General features: G+C 40.3%; 1 protein-coding gene across 4 annotated transcripts in view; it reads right to left on the reverse strand.

Moving 5' to 3' along the window:
- Positions 1-3,057: 3,057 nt before the first annotated feature.
- LOC117397076 (transcription factor EB-like) overlaps positions 3,058-18,869 on the reverse strand; it is a 32,768-nt gene continuing 16,956 nt past the window's right edge. For 3 of the 4 annotated variants that reach the window (XM_059004749.1, XM_059004748.1, XM_033995605.3), the window contains 8 exons: positions 14,162-14,405; positions 11,720-11,974; positions 10,204-10,296; positions 6,018-6,135; positions 5,442-5,498; positions 4,703-4,778; positions 4,073-4,220; positions 3,058-3,939 (listed from right to left, as the gene is read on the reverse strand). In XM_059004749.1, coding sequence (XP_058860732.1) covers positions 3,502-3,939; positions 4,073-4,220; positions 4,703-4,778; positions 5,442-5,498; positions 6,018-6,135; positions 10,204-10,296; positions 11,720-11,974; positions 14,162-14,356 — 1,380 coding nt within the window. In that variant the 5' untranslated portion in view covers positions 14,357-14,405 and the 3' untranslated portion in view covers positions 3,058-3,501. The remainder of the gene's footprint in view (positions 3,940-4,072; positions 4,221-4,702; positions 4,779-5,441; positions 5,499-6,017; positions 6,136-10,203; positions 10,297-11,719; positions 11,975-14,161; positions 14,406-18,869) is intronic. The other variant, XM_059004747.1, reaches the window with a different exon arrangement.

An 18,869-nucleotide genomic window follows, 5' to 3' on the forward strand; every position in this document is an offset into this window, starting at 1 on the left:
ATTAGGGTTAGGAGCAGCTCACCTTTTAGCATTTACTGCTGCTCTGTGTGGACTGGAAAACACTGCAAGTCAACTCACCGAACACTGCTTTCCTGGCAATAACTAAGTCAAACTTAAGTGCTGTATACAGTTGTAATGTTCCAGGGCTTGGCCGTTTTTTTCTGGAGAAAACAAAAAAGCCCCTGTTGCCTGATCTTTTTTAATTATTTTATTTTGCGAACCCTGGAATTGTTTATCCTAAATATATTTTTTATTGAAAATGCTTTCAATTGTTTTCCCATTGCTGCTATGAGGCTACCATGCATTTGTGTCTTCCATATGTCCCCATCTGAAGACTAGAAGAGTATTTTTTTGTGTCCGTCCCTTTATGAAGTCGCCATGCATGAAGGGTTAATGTGTTATCTAGAGGGCCGAGATATTACAGGACAGTGTGGGATCCACGCTCTGGTTTACAATGAAGTCGGCTTTCTGATTTTGAACTAAAAGCCCACTGTGGTAGTATCTGGAGCTCCAGTCAGTTCCAAGACCTACTGTGCTCAGAGTAGACACCAACCCTGCACTCGAGGGCGCGCAAGGAAGAATAAGGCAAGTTCTGATACCTGATCACATATCAGAGTTGAAAGACGAACAGCATCTGTCCTATAGTGGCTTCTTTGAATCTCAACCTGGATCTTTAATTCTGGGTCTCCCAGAATTGACTTTCATCAAAGGGCTTGCTAAGTACAGTACAGTATGTAGACTACAAGATATTTTGTTTTAACTTAGCAAGGATTACAATATGCAGCAAGGAAGGTTGTAGTTAATTCAGTTTTGTTAAAAGACCCAGGTGTACATCATTAGCTCAGTGTAAGCCTGCTTCTGGAAGGAAAGCTGGATATTGTGGCTAAAATTGCTTTGAGTTCTGTGTCGTTTAGTTTTTTCACTGTGTGCTTCCTGACATGCCTTTAGGTCTGCTTCTTAACTGGGGCAAAAACAGCGGAATGGTGACAGAACCTCATTCGTGTTCTAGAATGAGGAAGCAGAACCGATGACTAAACAACCAAATTCTATTTTATGATGGGGCAATCATAATCCAGTGGTAATTCCCTCTCAGACTCTTTCATACTGTAGTAGATAAGATTATTTCTAGATCAAAGCCTTTTGTTGTCAAAATGACACTGTCATCTTAACATTTCAAGTCACATTTATTTATTGCCTGGATAACCTGAGCAGAGAAGTTAGATAAAATACTGTATTTCAATATAGTGCCATTCTTATAGCTCCTAATTTATACACTGGCTACAAAATAAAATCGTATAAATAAGAGTGGTTACAAATGAGCTGCACTTTCTGCACAAGACTTTTCTTGTGGGCAGGGTGTCACTAATCGAGTCTTGCAACTGGATCTGACTGGCAGGGTTAGAAGAGGCTTAGTTTCCATGCAGACCTGTCACAACAACAAGTCGCTGAACGAGTTGGATGACTCGCTCTCGTTTCTCTTATCAACTCAACTCAAGGGGCCTGTTTGTCAGCATGCTTCTCGTTTTTGTTTGTTTTTAAATTTATATATATCTAGACTAGCAATATTTAAAACATTTAAATATAATAAACATCACTGAATATATTAATATTACAATTCCGGCTGGTGCTCTCAAGTCAGAGGTAACCAGATTGCATTCCAACACACCTAAAAACTCGTTATTGCTTTGCTACGAAAAAAAAAAAAAAAAAAAATCACCAATCTCCAAGATACACCAAGGCAGTGAATACAAATGTGCAGGGAAAGCAAAAATAGAATCCGGACTCCCCTTTGAAATGTTCTGATGCCACAACAAAAGAAATTCCCCAAACTTAGAAGAATGCAGTGAGGCATACTGGCCACTGGGTGTCACTGTTGCTACAAGCAAACTAACTGGGTGGTTTAAATCACTGGGCAACCCAGGCAGTTTTCAATGTTGTTGTCCTTTTCATTGGCATAACAACATGTACTTTAACCATGTGTATTTTAACCATGTGTATTTTAAAGCCTGGTCTTTTTTTGCCCCTTTAATGACACTGCGCAGCTCAGTGACTAGACCCCCCAGAAAGCCTTTCAAAGCAGCAGATAATGAACAGGGCTACTGGTTTTCAGTATGGACTGCATTATTGATGAAAAAAATTCAAATATAACGTTACAATGTATTTTTCAGATGCTAAATTAAAGATATGTTATAAAACATAATTCTGAAAGAATATGCACATTTTTGTTTGCCTTGGATGCCTCTACACCACTCGTTCACAACGGTGCTTCAACTGGTCAGAAACAAATAATACCTTAAAAAGTGTCACCTTTTGTACAAGTAACAAGTTGATACGTACTCGAAATGTGGAGTTACTTATTACAGAATCTTTTTTGTGCACCTCAAAAATAAAAACTGGAAGTCTTGAGTGCTTGGGTTTCATAGCAGGTTTATCACAGAACTTGCGTAACCGTATTTTGCCGTGCTGCAGTACCTCGAAAGATATACTGTAGGTACTTGATTCCAAAATCTTAAGCTACACCTATTGCAATTTGTTTGCTAACTAAAAATTCACATTCACAAAGCACATTTAAAATAGAATACGATAAAATAAAATTTAAAAAAAGAATCACGCATTAATAAATTCATTTAAATATCTACAAATCGGATCAATATAAAAATAACTAAAAACAAGTTTCCTGCAAGGCATCTTCTTGCCAAATGAGGTCATGATTCTTGAGGGGGAACAAAAAACAAAAAAAACATTATGGCTACCAGAGCAGCAGCACCTCCTGCTGTTGAGCGAGGGAACTGTGGACTAGCGAATTTTAAAATGGCTGTCAATGAGATTTAAAAAAAAAAAAAATTACTGAACATAAAAATGAAACACAGTTTAAGTGACCCACCAGAGCCGTCTTTTTTTTTTTTTTTTTTTTTAAACAACTGGATAGTTATTTAAAAATGTCTTGTAAAAATTACAAAAAATGAAAAATAAAATACAGACTTCCAGTGCTTTGGGAGAGAAATGCTATAATGAATATATATTTTTAGATTTTTTTTATATATATATATATATATATATATATATATATATATATATATAGATATATATATATTTTTTTTTAAGAGTCCAAATAGGTATATATAATAAATATATATAACACACTGACCGCAAGGTACGTGTTACCTGTTAATATCCATTATTCTGACTTACCCAACTATTGTAATCTCTGCTTATCCCTACAGAAAGTAAAAACAACAACAAATGAATGTATTCTCAAAATTGACTTCTGCCTTGTTTCCACATTCATGATTTGAAATCAAGTTTATATCTTGTACTATTTGGACATGAAACCTTTTTAATGTTCACCTTTTAAAACAAACATTCTAGTGTAAGAAAGCGTACCTTTTTTTTAAAAAATCTGTCAAAGTGTCAAATGAAAGCGGTCAATGTTAATTTCCCTTCAGTGCACGCACACACACACTTGCGGTGGGAAGAGGGGTGGAGGAGAGGTGGCGGTGGTCACTGGACGTCAGAATCTTCCATGCTGAAACTGCTACGGCGGCTGCTGACAACCGAAGGGTCGGGGGACATGGCAGAGAGGAGGGGGTCCCCTCCGAGGGGGGACAGCGCGTCCTCCATGAGCATATAGTCGTTTTTGTGGGGGGAGGTGAAGGTGAGGTCGGTGAAGTGGGAGAGGGGGTCGTGGAAGCCGGCGGCGCTGTCACAGAGCTCCAGTGTCTGTGTGAAGTCGAGGTGTTGTGAGTATTGCTGCTCGGGATGGGTGAGCTGCTGCTGTTGCTGGTGCTGCTGCTGCTGGTGCTGCTGAAATGCCTCCAGCGATGCCTTGTCCTCCAAGCTGGACTCCTGCTTAATGAGCGGCCCCAGCATCTCCACCCCACCCAGCCCCGAGGGGGAGCTGGAGGCGAGGCCGTGGACTCGGGCCTGCATTTCCAGCTCCTGAAATTTAGAGAAGGTCGCCTTCAATGGAAGTGCACTTAGCTGAAACTAGTTGTATAGTTTTACCTTAGAATTCTGATTGAGCTTTTTCAAGTTATGGATGATCCCTTTAAAATCAACACTGCGCCCTTACCTGAATCCGCACCCAGAGCTGCTTGTTTGTCATCTCCATTCTCTTTAAGTTGGTTTCCACCTCCCTGGATCTGTGCATGTCTTTCTGCATCCTCTTGATGTAATCCACGGACGCCTTGAGGATCGTCCCCTTGTTCCAGCGCACATCCCTGGAGGACGACAGATTCATTCGTTAAACCGTCTCAATTCAGCATCCGTTCCTTTATTTCTTTATGTAGATTTTTTTTTTTTTTAAACCAAGATGTTGCATAAAACACCCAAAGTCAACCCCCCCACCCTTAGTTTTCTCCTGAAGTGCTCCTTGAGCTTAAGGGTGTTACTGAGAGCAGCTCAACACATTTATGTCAATAGCCCAGTTAAGGGAAAATAAGTCTTACACTTAAACTTAATACTTAAGGTGATGCAACCAACCCCTAGATCCTATCCCTAGATCCTGATACGTGCAGATTTGTGAATCACAAATAGTCTTGGATAAAGGACAGATTCAATCAAAACAATCCAGCCATCACCTTATACAGTATGTACCTGTTCTGTGGTGCAAATCAATCAAACCAGCCATAGGAATTGAACAATGCATTAAGTGTCCTACAGTATACCATGAAAAAATAGGATTACATTTCCTACAACTCACAGATCATTAGTCTTTGGGATCATGGTTCCCAACTCCTTGATGCGATCATTGATGTTAAATCTCCGTCTTCTTTCAACTGATTATTGTAAAAAAAAAAAAAAAAAAAAAAAAACAGAAATAATTACGATAAATATAAATCATGAAACAGCAAAGGTGGCAGTAACTGTTTTCCTTGCAGTGGATTCCTTGTGCATGTTCTGGCATTGCTTAGCTCAGGAGTGAAGATAAACCCTGGCATAGCCTGTACCTGTGCTGGGTATTGTATAGCAACACTTACAGTTTTATTCTCCTTTCACAAAATCCTGCAAATGGTTACTTTGGTGTAAAGACCTTGGTAAATATCTGTTCCAATGTCCAGTAAGGATTAGTCTGGTTACAGCATCAGAAAGGGCATTTACTGCACTGGCACTTTGAAAGCAAGGTGCTGCTTTCAATGCAACTCGCACAGCATTTTAAAACATAATGACATGAAATTCAAGTTCATTTTTAAGTGCTGATAACAGCTTGGTTCGAACAATTCATTGGACCCTGTCCCGAAGTAAACAGTGCTATATAGACACAGCGTTTTGAAATTGTTGGAAATAAAATATATTTTTGCAGCTCTTGCAAATACCCTGGGTTAACTATACACCAAAGTGCTGTATACTGCCTGTTAAATATTTAGGGAGAACTGGAATGACATTGCTGAGCCCTGGCAATGGCAGTGCTTTATACGGTAGGAGGCAATAAAGACACTCACTCTGGTTGTGATTATCTTTCTTCTGTCTCTCCTTGGCCAAAGCACGGGCTTCTGCATCTTGACAAAAGAAAGTTCAGTCAATCAAACATGCCTTTCACAACCTGTTGTTACACAAAGAGGATGACACTGCAACACGAGTGGGTACGTGTCCATTATACACACAAACACCAATGGTAATCCCAACATGAACAGCTCTTCAGTTCTGGGACTCTCTCCATCTACAAGAACTGCCAGCTGTGACTGCGACGACAGTGAAGATAAAAACTTGTGCCGCTGCCTTGATAAAAGTTTACCACTGTAAACTTTCCAGTTTTCCCATGCTATTCCGTGGTTATACTATACTATGCATTGACCATAGTTCACCATGTATTTTTTTTTATTTTTTAAATGCTTTAACATACCTCTCTGAGGTTTCCAATACTCACCTATGCTAAACACTATGCTTTATTACACTTTACAATGCTTTTCCTATACTTTTATAACGGTATCATTGCATTGTTTGCATCTCATGGCCCACCTGGTTCTCCGCTCATGTCATGGTCTGCTGCCTGAGCCGACAGCAGTAATTGTGCTTACCTGACATTTCCCTTTTGATGGCGAGGTTCGCTGGGCAGGAGTTGCTGGTCATGCCAATGGTGGGGCCGGCCATCCCAGGGCCGGTGTACACATCTAAATGGCTACTGGAGAGGGGCAGCTTGAATAAAACAAAAAAAAAGATCATGGATCTCAATGGTCAGAGCATTGCACCACATTGTCTACTGATCCAGCTCACAGCTGGGTGGAGAAGGCATGCAGAGTCCCAGACAAAGACATCGCTGAAGAACCAGCAAGCCTGCAGAAGCCACTTTCCAAATTAACCATACATTCTAATACGATGTGTTTTTAAATGCTTTGTTTAAGATATAGAATTCACTGATTTTAGTGTACCCTTTCTTACCCTATCTAATCCAACATCTTTATATGTGCTATTCAGTATCTGAGCAAGCAATAAAACAAGAGATAAAACATTGTGATAAACACAGCAATCTCTCCTGCGCCTTGCCAGAAATGTAATGATTTACTTTTAGAAACAAATGTTTATTGCCTCATTTAAGTATGTTTTCTGAAATAAATACCATTGCGCAAGACCTTAAAATAATACCGGGAGGCAAAGAGAGGTGAAAAGACTTTCTAGTAACAAGATGGACGAGTTTAATTTTATTTTTATTTAGTTTCAGTGGTGCCAAATAGATCATCTTTCAGATGATTGAGTGTGGCTGGCTGGACAAAACTCGGAATGCTGTGGTCGGAAGTTCTGCAGATTCCAGCATTCTAGTACACTGAACAGAGGCAAACAAAACTACGAGAACTCCAGTTTATAACAAGTAACAGACGGGTGGCCACTTTATTAGGAACAACCGAGTCCTGCTAATTTGCCTGACCCTGTAGCTGTGTACAAGTTAAGATTCAGCACAGTGTTCTTCAATACAGATTAAACCATTGAACCATGTAAGAGCATTAAGGAGCTTTAAATCTACCAGGGATAAACACACAGATTTGAGCAATTAAGTCATTTCTTACAAATAAATCATACATATTTTTCTCCCTGTATTTACTCTTCTTATTAAAAACAAATCGTATTTTGCAAAATTGCAGCGCTGCTGGGAAGTGCAACTATTGTGAAAAAGTTTAAAACCCTGCCACCAAACAAACAATAAACTAAATATTAGTGTATTTAATAAAACAAGATCAAGCCTTTTCAGAACCAACGCAAGGATGCAGATTTTATTTTAACTACAAATACACACACAGCTTCATAAATGCATCACATTTTTAACCAAAACACCCTTACTGCTTTTTTTTTTCCTGTACATGAAACCTGGTTCCATCTTTTCAGTCCCACTCAAACAACCTTATTATCCTGGCCCCTTTCTGCAGATCGTCAATTCAAACAGAGGCAAACAGGATACAGTTATCATGCAAAGCTCTTTCTGAGCACTACATCTCATCTAAAAACCAGCAGAAGAAACCCAGTCTTTCAAAGGAGCCACTGGCAAGCGCACATCATTACAAAGAACAATGTGAATTAAAGTATGCAACCCTTGTTTATACAGTAGTTTACCAGTGCATTACTGTGAACCTGTGATTTTGAATTAGTGTGACTGGAGTACAAAACTAGATTATTCCATCTGTACCTGCAGTTATTTGCAGTAATTTGCAGCATCAGTACTGCATGCTTACCAGCTGCATTTGTTGCCCATCAATAACCTCCACAATTGCGTAGGATTTTCCTTTCTCCTTCATAATGGCTTCTCCTGGCTCACTTACTGTCTCCTGCTTGACTTGACTAGACTAACAAGGCGATCAAACCCAGATGCCTGTTCTTTTTATTTTTTAGAGAAGAGAGTGAACTTTTCCCCCTATGGACTTTCAGCTGGCCTTGTTTGCATCTTAGGCCAATTCTCCCCACAAAAGTGACTTGTAAACAGGTTTAACTCTAACCTGTGCTGGTTTAATTGTTAATTTTGTGAGCAGTCAATGTAAAGCTCCCAGTCAAAGAGCAAAGTACTGCACTGAGATCCCTGCACTTTCTTGGTGAAGCACACTGTTTTGTTTTTAGCATACAGGTAAGATTCATACAGCAGTGTGAACCAGTCCAGGATTTACTCTGCGCTTTATAAGCCATACCTAATGCACGTGTCTCACAGTTTAAAGCTATTCATATTTGTTGGATGCATTTCTTTTAATTAGAAAGCACCGAAAATGGAAAACAAAGCGGGATAAAAGCAGGTCTCGTTTTTCCTTTGTCTACATATTTGTTTCAAAAAGAAACTTTCAGAAGGCTAAACTACATTCGCCAAGGACTGGTAGTGTAAAACTGTATGTGATTGTAGGGTTCTGCTGCTTTAATCAAACTTCCAAGGGTATCCGAGAGAATGAACCGACCAGCAGCATCAGCCATCAAGAATATGTTACGGCAACGAAAACAGCAAATTGATTTTTCATCCGTTACAAATTACATCTGGGGCTTTCTTACTTCCATTTGAAATCTATGATTTGACAGCGGTATGCACGCATCCAATCCGTTCCACTCCAGCACTTTGTTCCAACCAGACATATAATTATTGAAATGACCTCCAACAGGGTCACAATTCAATAATTAAGCATCGAGCTGGAACAAAGTCCTGCAGTGGAATGGATTGGAAGTGCCAAGGCTGCCTACCCCTGCTGCAGGCTATCAAAGCAAGACAATTATTCCAGGCAATACCTGACTGCAGCGCATTGGGGTTCAGCAAACATTAACGTACAGCTCCTTATTTCCTCGTCTTTAGCAAACCATTTCAGAGAAACAACAGAAATGCATGACTTCACTAAGGCGTCGGACTCAGAGATTAGCCACAAACAGGTGGCTTTGTCGAATCTGTGGCCTGCGGCATTATTAATGAGTGACAATGGTGCGGCTGAACTCCTGTCCTTACGGCTCAGTCGTTTCCGAGAATGTGTTTAAAGATTACAGTCGCCACTATTGCTATTCAGATTCCAAATTGGCAACCACAGTACCACACGGGTCAAAATACTGTATTTATTGAGTACGGAGAAGCAGCTGGGGTCTGAATTGTCCAAGTGAGTTATTTTGACAAAGGGTGTAACGATACGCAGGTCATGATATGAACTGCATCTTAATCAGTGGTGTGGGTGAGCCGGATCTCACATAATATTTCAGCAAGCGGAGTCACATGACCCGCACAACTGTCTGATTCAGTCAGCAGTGCTCCTAATGCAATAAAGAGCATTAAGAACTTCTTCTATTACCAACTACAACTTTAAGAAGGCTGAACATGCAGACGAAGACGACAGCAACAGGGCAGCGACTACGACTGTGGACTCAAACACAAACAAAGCCACTGGCACTCGCAGAGTCTTACAAAGCATTCTGACAAGATGGAGAAAGACACTTTAAGGCAATTCTTATAAATACGCATTCATATAATACATTCTTATTAAGAAAATCTGTATTTTAGTGCCGTTCCGGTACCTTCATATTTAGGACTACACTACCGATCTCAATACATGTGATGGCCCTGTATGGCGAGTAATAAGATCAAATGATCATTAATGATGGACTATTTGGTTGAAAGACCATTATAATGCTATACATGAATAACCAAGTCACACAAGAGCCGCGATAAAAGGTTAAATATGTAGCACTGCGCACACACAGTAAGAAGGGACCCATATTAGACCTTCTCAGAGAATGAGCAAGACAGAATCAACATAACCAGCTCTCTAAACAGAATGTAACCTGCATCAGTCCCCATCACTAAGGCTGACATTATTTTCAAGGTTATCACAGATTTCACGATTTCCGTGAAATTCACCCATTGCCATGTAATATGTAGTTCCCGTGAAAATTCCCATTTCTGAAAGAATATAGTGTAAATATACATATTTTTGATCACTTAAAAATAAATACAGCAAACGTTTGCCTTATTGAGGCACTGCCTGTTACGCTGCATTTAGGAACCTGGCGGCCAGTTTAGTTTGTTTCCGGTAAATGATTGAACACACAATGCATAGGGCTGCACGATTTCTTTAAAAGTCTTCAAAGAAAAAGACACCAGCTGCATCAAACATCGGAAATATTTCTGCTGAAGTGAACAAAACCCAGCCTTAATCATCACACCAAAAACAAACCCCACTATTCAGTGATTGTAGCCAACAACTTGTCCTTCTAGTGTATGTGTGAGGGAAAAAAAGGTGTATGATTTTCAATGTCACTTACTGTGTTTGACATCTGCACAGGGTCAATGTAAGCCAGTATATCGTCATTATAGCTGGACTCCAGACTAATGATGTCATCGATTACATCATCCATCTGAATGGAAAGAAAGGTCATATTTAATTTTATTTATTTTTAAAGGGTTTGGGGGGGTATGAGGGTCAAATTATTATTTTATTTTTTGTATATTTCCTGTACAAATAACCCTGTATAAATGCAACTGCCTTTGCCTTCAAACATAGAAATCAAAGCTAGGTGATTAAATCACAAACATTCTGAAAATTAGAGGCAGAGTGTGTGACACAAATGCAAGATTTTAGCTAAAATGTGTAGATGCCTAACTAACATCGGTACAGACAAAAAACAAACTTGGTACAAATAAAAATAAGCACTAGTCTCATACAATAAAATATACCCAGAAGAGTGCTGTTAAATCATAAAATAACCAACCCTGGTTTCACACACATTAATGCAACTGCATAAAAAAAGACAAAAAAATGAAATTCTAATACCAAAACCACACTTCTTGCTGAATAATGGAGATACAAAAGTCCCATGTACAAGATTTAATTAACAATTAATGTGTGCTACAAAACAATTCATTTCTAGTGGGTTCATGGTCTACAAAACCTTGACAATTTCAATTTTACAGACCTTCAAACACAACCACAGTATGTGTTTATAGTTACTCCCATCACACAGCTGTAAGTGAGTCTCCTGTTCTTAGTTAAAGCATGTCCAAATATTGTAAGTAAAACACTGCCTCGTTGTGAATTATAACAGGAGTCACGAGTAACTGCATGTACAAACAGCTGCATGTACTGTAAAATACCACTGCAGTTAAACTGCTCTACATCAATACAGACACAAAGACAAACAGAGTCAACACTGAAGTTTCAGGGAAGAAGAGGATTTTAGGAAAATCCAATACTAAAAAAAAAGTACAAAAATGTAAACCAATTTTGATTTTGACTCACTTATTAAAATGCGATTATGTACTACTACAACTACAGTACTACTAATAATAATACATATTCAAATAGCTGTTATTAATTAACATCTCAAAATGGAGCCATTCAGAACCATACATGTGCATTCCAAGCATCTGAGTTATTCATTTATGCGTGTTACATATTTACCCTGCTGAAGTTGTAGTAGCTGCAGATATCCACCAAATGGTGTATACAAAAAAGAGCTGTCTCAAGCTGCAGGAACACAAACCTACTTTTTCAGAAACAGTGGCTTGAAACCTGGTCCCAGGAAACCAGGAGACCTAGTCTGAAGCCATTTTACTGTATCAAAACCCCAAGTCTCTCCTGGAGCACCATGCAGTAGCCTGAAACCTAGCCTCCTGAAAGCAAGTTCCAAGCCACAAAGTGACTTTGTTCTCACTCGGCTTTAGAACTAGATTCGACATGGTCTAGAATCTGACTTTTCATCTCAAATGCGACATACAAGGATGCTGTAAACACAAAAGCATTAATAAAAACACAAATGAATGAGAGCTTGTAGGAGCTACCTCTCTCTCGGGGTTGGCGCTGATGTTGAGCAGGGCCATGGGGCTGTTGGGGGTGCTGTTCCCTGCGGAGGTGTTAACTAGAAGGTCCGGCCTCATGTGGGGGGAAGGGACGGGGGGCGGAGGGGAGGGCTGCACCCCACTCACGGCCTGCAATGTCTGCTTGCTAGCGAAGGTGGTGGACAGGTACTGCTTCACCTGCTGCCTCTGCGACTGCTGGATGTGGTACTTAGTGGGGTTCTCCAGATGAGTCTGCACCTGTCAGTCAAGATACACAGAGGATACTCGTAAATACAGAGCGACACACCCAACCGGAATATGCCGTTCAGATGTAATCATTTATATAAGCCCACATTTAAAATCACACTTAAATATCACAAGGGGCGAACACAAGTGACTCATTTATATCTTCCAATTTTAAAAACATAATGCACTTTTGATGCAATGTCATTCCAAGGCATTGTAAACTAACCTACATCCAATTACAGATTACTAATCAACTCTCATGCTGTAGGTTTTTTTTCATAGCTTCAGATCAAACCAAGATCTTCAAAAGATCTGGGCACTAGCAGACAAGGACCGCACACAGGTCACAGACTGCCACTAATGCAGTGTAAGCAGGAACGACCCACACAGTTACCTAGCCCTCAAGTTTCAAGCCCGGTGTTGAGAAAGCAGGGGCCTCTGAGAAAGCAGTAAATCCCAGAGCCATCACCTCAGGGATGAAGGGCTAGGGGGGGCTTGTCCTCATTCTTTCACTTCAAAGTCCAGCTATTTCAAGATTACCATTTTAGATCAACGCACTCATTTTTTCAAATTCAATTTGACTAATTTAAGATACCTACGACATACATGTAGGATATCAAATCCTGTGCAAATAAAATCCCACAACACTGCCTTTTAACCTTTTTTTTTTTTTTTAAGTAGTGCAGCTGCATGAGGAAGCACTACTGGAGTTCCAGAGCACGCATTATGGAAGAAATTTGCTAAAAGTTCCCAACTTCATTACCTGGCTGCTAGTCCACCGCATGTTCCCCAGTGAAGTGCTTTCCTGCCTTTGTCTAATCTGCAAGCAGTCTGTGCTGCACTGAGCTATGTGGTCTGGTCTAATGGCAGCTTTCCCAAGAGTGGGAACCAGCTTTACCACTGCTGTTCCTGCTTCTTAACTCACATGGTGGGGACACCCCGCTCCAGCACATGAAGGATTACTGTCCAGTTAAACCTCCCCCTGATCCGCGGCACACACTGTTACTCAACAGCAGCGCTTTCTTAAAAGCTAGCTTGAGAGGGGGGGCTTGGCAGCAGAGTGGGTTAATGCACTAGCCTTTCACCGCTGGAGGTCTAAGCTGGTAACACGTGGCGCTGGGCACTGGTCTCAAAAACATGAAGACTGAACTACCCCATCGCTTCTTAAAAACTGTTGTTCATCCTGTGGGTATCAACTCTCATTCAGTCCCAAAGTTTGTTCTGTCAATGCTCAGAGAACAGAAACTGTGCCTATAGATGAAGCAGCAATCTTGAGCATCAAAATGCTTTCACATATACTGTACACAAAATCACCGGTGTTTCAGTCAGTCAGTCAGTCAGTCACATGTTTGCATTCCTATATTTGTGGGGACTTCTCATTGACTCTCACTATATTTTTATTTACTATTTCTAACTCCAGTCAGACAAAACTCTACACAGGGTGAAAATCGACAACAAACTAAATATTTTGGCACTTTTTTTTTTTTTTGAAGGCATATTTAGTTCTTAAAAACACTGTTTTACAAAGTGGGGACGTCCACACAATGTCGTTTTTTCAGGAGTTACTTTCTTTGTGGGGACATTTTCTCAAATTTTGTCCGCACATTGATAGTAATACCTGCACACACACATGCATGCACGCACACACACGTTTTCAACTCGTTTGTTGTTTAACGCAATCAGGCAGGGGTGATTAAGCAGTGATTTAAAGGAATGCATTTTCTCAGTTAAATGAGGTGTGAGCAAAGGTTTGGACAGGTCCCCCCCCGTCATTTTCATATATTTTCATATATTTTCTTTAACTTAACCACTAAAATATTAAATAAAATAGGTGTTTAATACTTCCATTTGCTCGATTTGAAATGTTCTAAATCTAGTTTTAACAGTTCTGCCATACATGATCTCAAGCAGATCAGTAGAAACCACAAGCTTGCACACTGTGAAGAAGTGACAATGTGATCCTCACATCACCATATAAACCTTCAACGTGCTTCATTTGCACGGCCATTTTGCAGCTGACAAAGCTTGTATCAAGCTTGTTTCTGATTAACTTGGATTACCATACATCTCTTTCGGTATACAATAACACATGTTATACATTTGCCATGGCATTTCACAGCTTTTGCAATCAGTCTGTTCTTTACCATGCAACATATAGAATACTGTAAGTGTGCAGTACAAGCACTGAAGCACACCCACCTTGAGCACCTCGACTGGGACCTGCATGGGGGACTGGAAGTGGACAGGAGTGTTAATGGCGGGGGTCTGCGGGACGGGCATGCGCTGCTGCATGTAATGCATGGCTGCCTGCTGCTGCTGCTCCCTCTCGCGCTGCTCCTCCTGCTGCAGCTGGTCGCGCATGAGCTGCAGACGCAGGCCGATGCGGGAGGCCATGGTGCAGGAGACTGGGCGGGGTGCAGAGTCCTCTTCACTGCCAAGATCACTGAAAAGAAACACATAGCACTGGTCAGGCCACAGAGCACCTTAAGGAACTGTGTCACTCTAATATCCCTTGTCCTGTTTTATGTTAAGCTGGTGCTCATCCCCTCTGTGCCTTCACTAAACAAGTTGTTTTGCACTCTGGAAATATCAAAAATGCAAAACCTTAAGTTTTAAGTCTATGATTATATTTTTTTGCAGCTGAGACAGGCACATTCTTTGGCAGTAAGCACCTGAGACTACTTTATGTGATTTTTTTTTTATTAGTGTGTGCAGGTGTGTTTTCCCCCACTGTACAGTTTGTTGGGAAATTGCTTGATGTGAAAGGCGCAATACAAATAGCATCTGTTGCTGGTGTTGTTGATTCCAGCTGGTTAATATCCAGTGGTGTATGGGGCTAGTTTAGTAACCCCAACCCTAGAAAAAATGTTTCAGACACACAGAGGTAGGTGGAGCAGTCCTGTTTGTACCACTCAGTGGATCATGTTAAGGTCTGGCCTGAGTTAGCAGAAGTATTCCTAGCTCTAGCAGCAAGGCAGCTGTTCTGAGTTCAATCCCTACTGAAAGCTCCCCCTGGTAACATACACAGAAGTTTCTGACTAGTTCTACAATGACTGCATCCCCTTGCAATAGCAACGCACTGACACCGCAGATCCTGTTGTTTTCTAATCCACCTGGTTTACTTCACTGCCGACCATGTGGTCGGCCAATGGTTCCTATGGCGTTTCTGCAGTTTTGGGTTGATAATGTTACAGGTGGGTGTTCCCAGTGTTGTGGAGTGGGACTTTCCCCTGTACTGTTTGCAGACGAGATCCCAGTGTAGGGAGTTCCCCAGTGTATTCTGAACACAGGACCGGAAGCAGTGTGAAGAGAAGTGCACGGGGGAGTCGAGTGACTGTCATATGATTTTCTAAATTCATCATAATTTCAACAAACTTTCTGTGTTGGTAAACAGGGTTTTTACCAAAATGCTCTTGTAGTTTCCAAACCTTTACCAAAAGAGGACTGCTTTCAAATGCAGAATTATCAGGTTTTCTTATCATTTTAGAACTCTTAAAGCTATGGCCAAAAGTACCCTCTAGAATTAAATCATTTTGCTCCATTAAAGTCGAATGAAACCTGCTGAATAATGTTACATTAACCTATTGAATTACATACCACCGCTTTGTAGTTTTCCATATACATTCCCCCATGCATTCTCCCATACAGTAGTGTGGAGCAGTGGTTAGGGCTCTGGACTCTTGACCGGAGGGTCATGGGTTCAATCCCAGGTGGGGGACACTGCTGCTGTAACCTTGAGCAAGGTACTTTACCTAGATTGCTCCAGTAAAAACCCAACTGTATAAATGGGTAATTGTATGTAAAAATAATGTGATATCTTGTAACAATTTTAAGTCGCCCTGGATAAGGGCGTCGGCTAAGAAATAAATAATAATAAAAATAATATACTTAACGAAAAACTGACAATTATTGAAAATTGATACATTTCAAAGTCTAACATAAAATACTGTACTACTATGCTACTATGATACAATATCTAGACTTTTGCAATATAATTTTTATCGTTTCTTTGATTAGAAGATGTTAAATAGAATATCTAAAATTATGTTCATATTTCACACCCATATATATATGGGTGTCTGAATTATGTCTGAATCCTACAATTCTAGGTGATGCAAAACTTTTAGCCATAGCTGTACTTCTCTACTAATGTAACACAAAAACAACTCTTACACGATATAAATATTTTAAATATTTAGCATCATTAAAATGTTACTGCACTGAACTGTTAGTCCTTGTTAATTAAATCATCAAAACTTTTACATGTATAGTTGTTTTATGAATGGGTCCATAAACTAAAGCCTGGCTTAATATTTTTCACCCTGGGAAAAATTGAGTTTTTCCAAATCAATCCATTTTAAACCAGCACGATTTCTATAGTGACTGGTTTCAAATGGTTACCAAGTACAGAACAACAGAAGTAATGTGCTGCAGTACAACAGAAGTTTTAAGGCTTTAATTATAACCCAAATACAAGCCTAGGTCTAATCTAATTGGGCAGCATTATTTGAGAGAGGGAAGCCAATAGAATTGTTAAATGAAGCCTATCTAAATGATTAGCAATCAGATTAGGCACCTGATCCCTTACTGTGACTGGAAGTGCTCAGAGATTCTCCTCGCTCTTTTTGTGGCGCTCATGCAACAGGGTGGAGGCGGGGCGTGAACCGGCGAGCCCGTGCACCGCAAGCGAGTGTCTTAACCACAATGCAAAAGAGCCGGGACGGGACAGGACAGAATCCCTATCACACAACACTGCCGTTACACCTAGCTGTAACAACACCCTAAATAGCTGCTAATGATCTGAAAGAGATCACCCCATGCTATTGCATTTCTTTACAGTGCAAAGTGACAAGCCTTGTTTACTGAAAAAAAGCAACACATGCTATAAAGAGCCTGTTAGAAAAGCGTATTGTATGAAGGTACAATAAGATAGCCAGCTCCAATTGAAATGCAGTGGAGCAGCATTAACCCTGCAGTGTGCATTAAAAAACCAAGACAAATAAACACAGCAACCTTTGTCTGGGTTTTATATTCCCTGACCGTCACCAGATCCCAGTCCACAGATAGATGGTATTCAACCAAACAGTCACAGCGGGAGACTAAATCACAGATGTGCATATAATGGATGGCATGGAGTCCATTATCAGATAATAACAAAAAGACAAACTAGGGTTTTGAGAGATATCATAAACAGACTGAGTAACGCACGGTTTACAGTCATTTGAAATAGCGTTGATCATTCTCTTAATAAAAAATACATCACTGGCTAGATCTGGTATTTTCTGATAAATTAAAAATGACAAATGGATATTCTGCCTTGATCAGTTTTAAATGAATCTACAAATGAAAAGCCTTCTTGAATACCAACATTGCAAACTTTAAATGAACACTGTCAATTATTCAATGAAATTATTTTACAAGCTAAAATGGGAAACCTGGGGTTAGTAATTAGAATTAAATTACTGTAGAAAATAAATAAATGCAAAGCCAGTGTCTAGGTGCAGCTAACACACACACGCACACAGTATTGTATTTCCATGCACCACTGAGCTGAAGAAGGAACTCGCTGCCCCCAGCCTGATACACTCTGCACTCCCCCACACCTATCTGGCCTGCAGCAGCAGCAGCCCCCTCTGTGTTTCAAAAGCGCACCTGGGAGGAACCAGGCTATAAAAAGACCTGCTATTTCCGTCTCACTTTCACTGCACAGGCCACTTCACAAAACCAACAGCTAACAAGAACCCAGCACACAACCAGCAGACCAACTTCAAAAAAACAAAAACGAGGGACCGCATTTACTGAGACAGGTTTTTATTCAGGTTGAGACAGTCCTAATAAAGCATACAGTAGGTGCCAGGGCCAGGCTTTTCAGCCATGGGCCAGCTGAGAGAATTTGAATACCGAGTTTAAGATTTAAATAAGCCCTATCCCTAATCCAAACCCTACTCTTAATTTAAGGTTAGGGTTAGGGTGAGGGCAATGGCTCAAAGAGAACGTTTCATGTGTTTGAAAGAATGTAGTGCAGTTTTACATTGGCCCGTCTTTCTGCACCAGGTAGAGAGAGTGGCCTTTCTTTCCACACCCACGCCAAAGTTTGAATGGATTAATCTAGTGCAAACATTCTGTTTTAAGAGAATCTATATTTGGCCCTCTAGCTTTTGCTCCAGTCTGCAACCCTTTTTTTCTAGAAGGGATAATAGTAATAATACAGTATGTAGTGTTATAATCTTGAAATACACAACTTGGAATGTTAACCCATGGGTTCCTTTGAGTGTTTCTTACTGCTTTTGCAATAGCCACAGTTTGCCCTTTCCATCCCGAATCATTCAAGCATCCTGGACCATCCCACTCACCAATCCCTGAATACGGCATTTCATTTCACAAAGGCCTTATTTGTTTCGAGTGGTGCACTGGATACAACAGTCTGACCGAATGTAATTTGGAAAGTGACGTTCATACAGTGCAGTCACAGTACAGTCAAAGTTATGCCGCTCCACGTATATTTTTCTAAAGGCAATCACTATGTATTGTTTAAGTTCCAGGAAAGGATTTTGTAACCCGAAATACATCGCCGGTGCAAAGATCTGACTAATCAAAGACCCACTATGGACACAACTAAATACAATTGCCGTAAATGAATCATAAGGCCCTACCTTACGTAACATAAAATCATCCTTAACAAGACACAGAAATAGTATCTTGCTGCACTAGCATTACCATCTGAGTATTAATAGAAACCAAGATCTGCCATAGGAACCTGTCCTTCAGGATTTCCATGGACACAGTGTTCCATTCTATCCATGCTCGCTCTTCACTCTCACTGCTTTCTACTTTAAGGACCAAAAGTAACCAATAACAAACTGAGAGCAGAAACTTTGGTCTACGGTGCTTTCACTGCAATTTGTTT

This window comes from Acipenser ruthenus, chromosome 30, assembly GCF_902713425.1.
Source record: "Acipenser ruthenus chromosome 30, fAciRut3.2 maternal haplotype, whole genome shotgun sequence".
NCBI classification, from domain to species: domain Eukaryota; kingdom Metazoa; phylum Chordata; class Actinopteri; order Acipenseriformes; family Acipenseridae; genus Acipenser; species Acipenser ruthenus.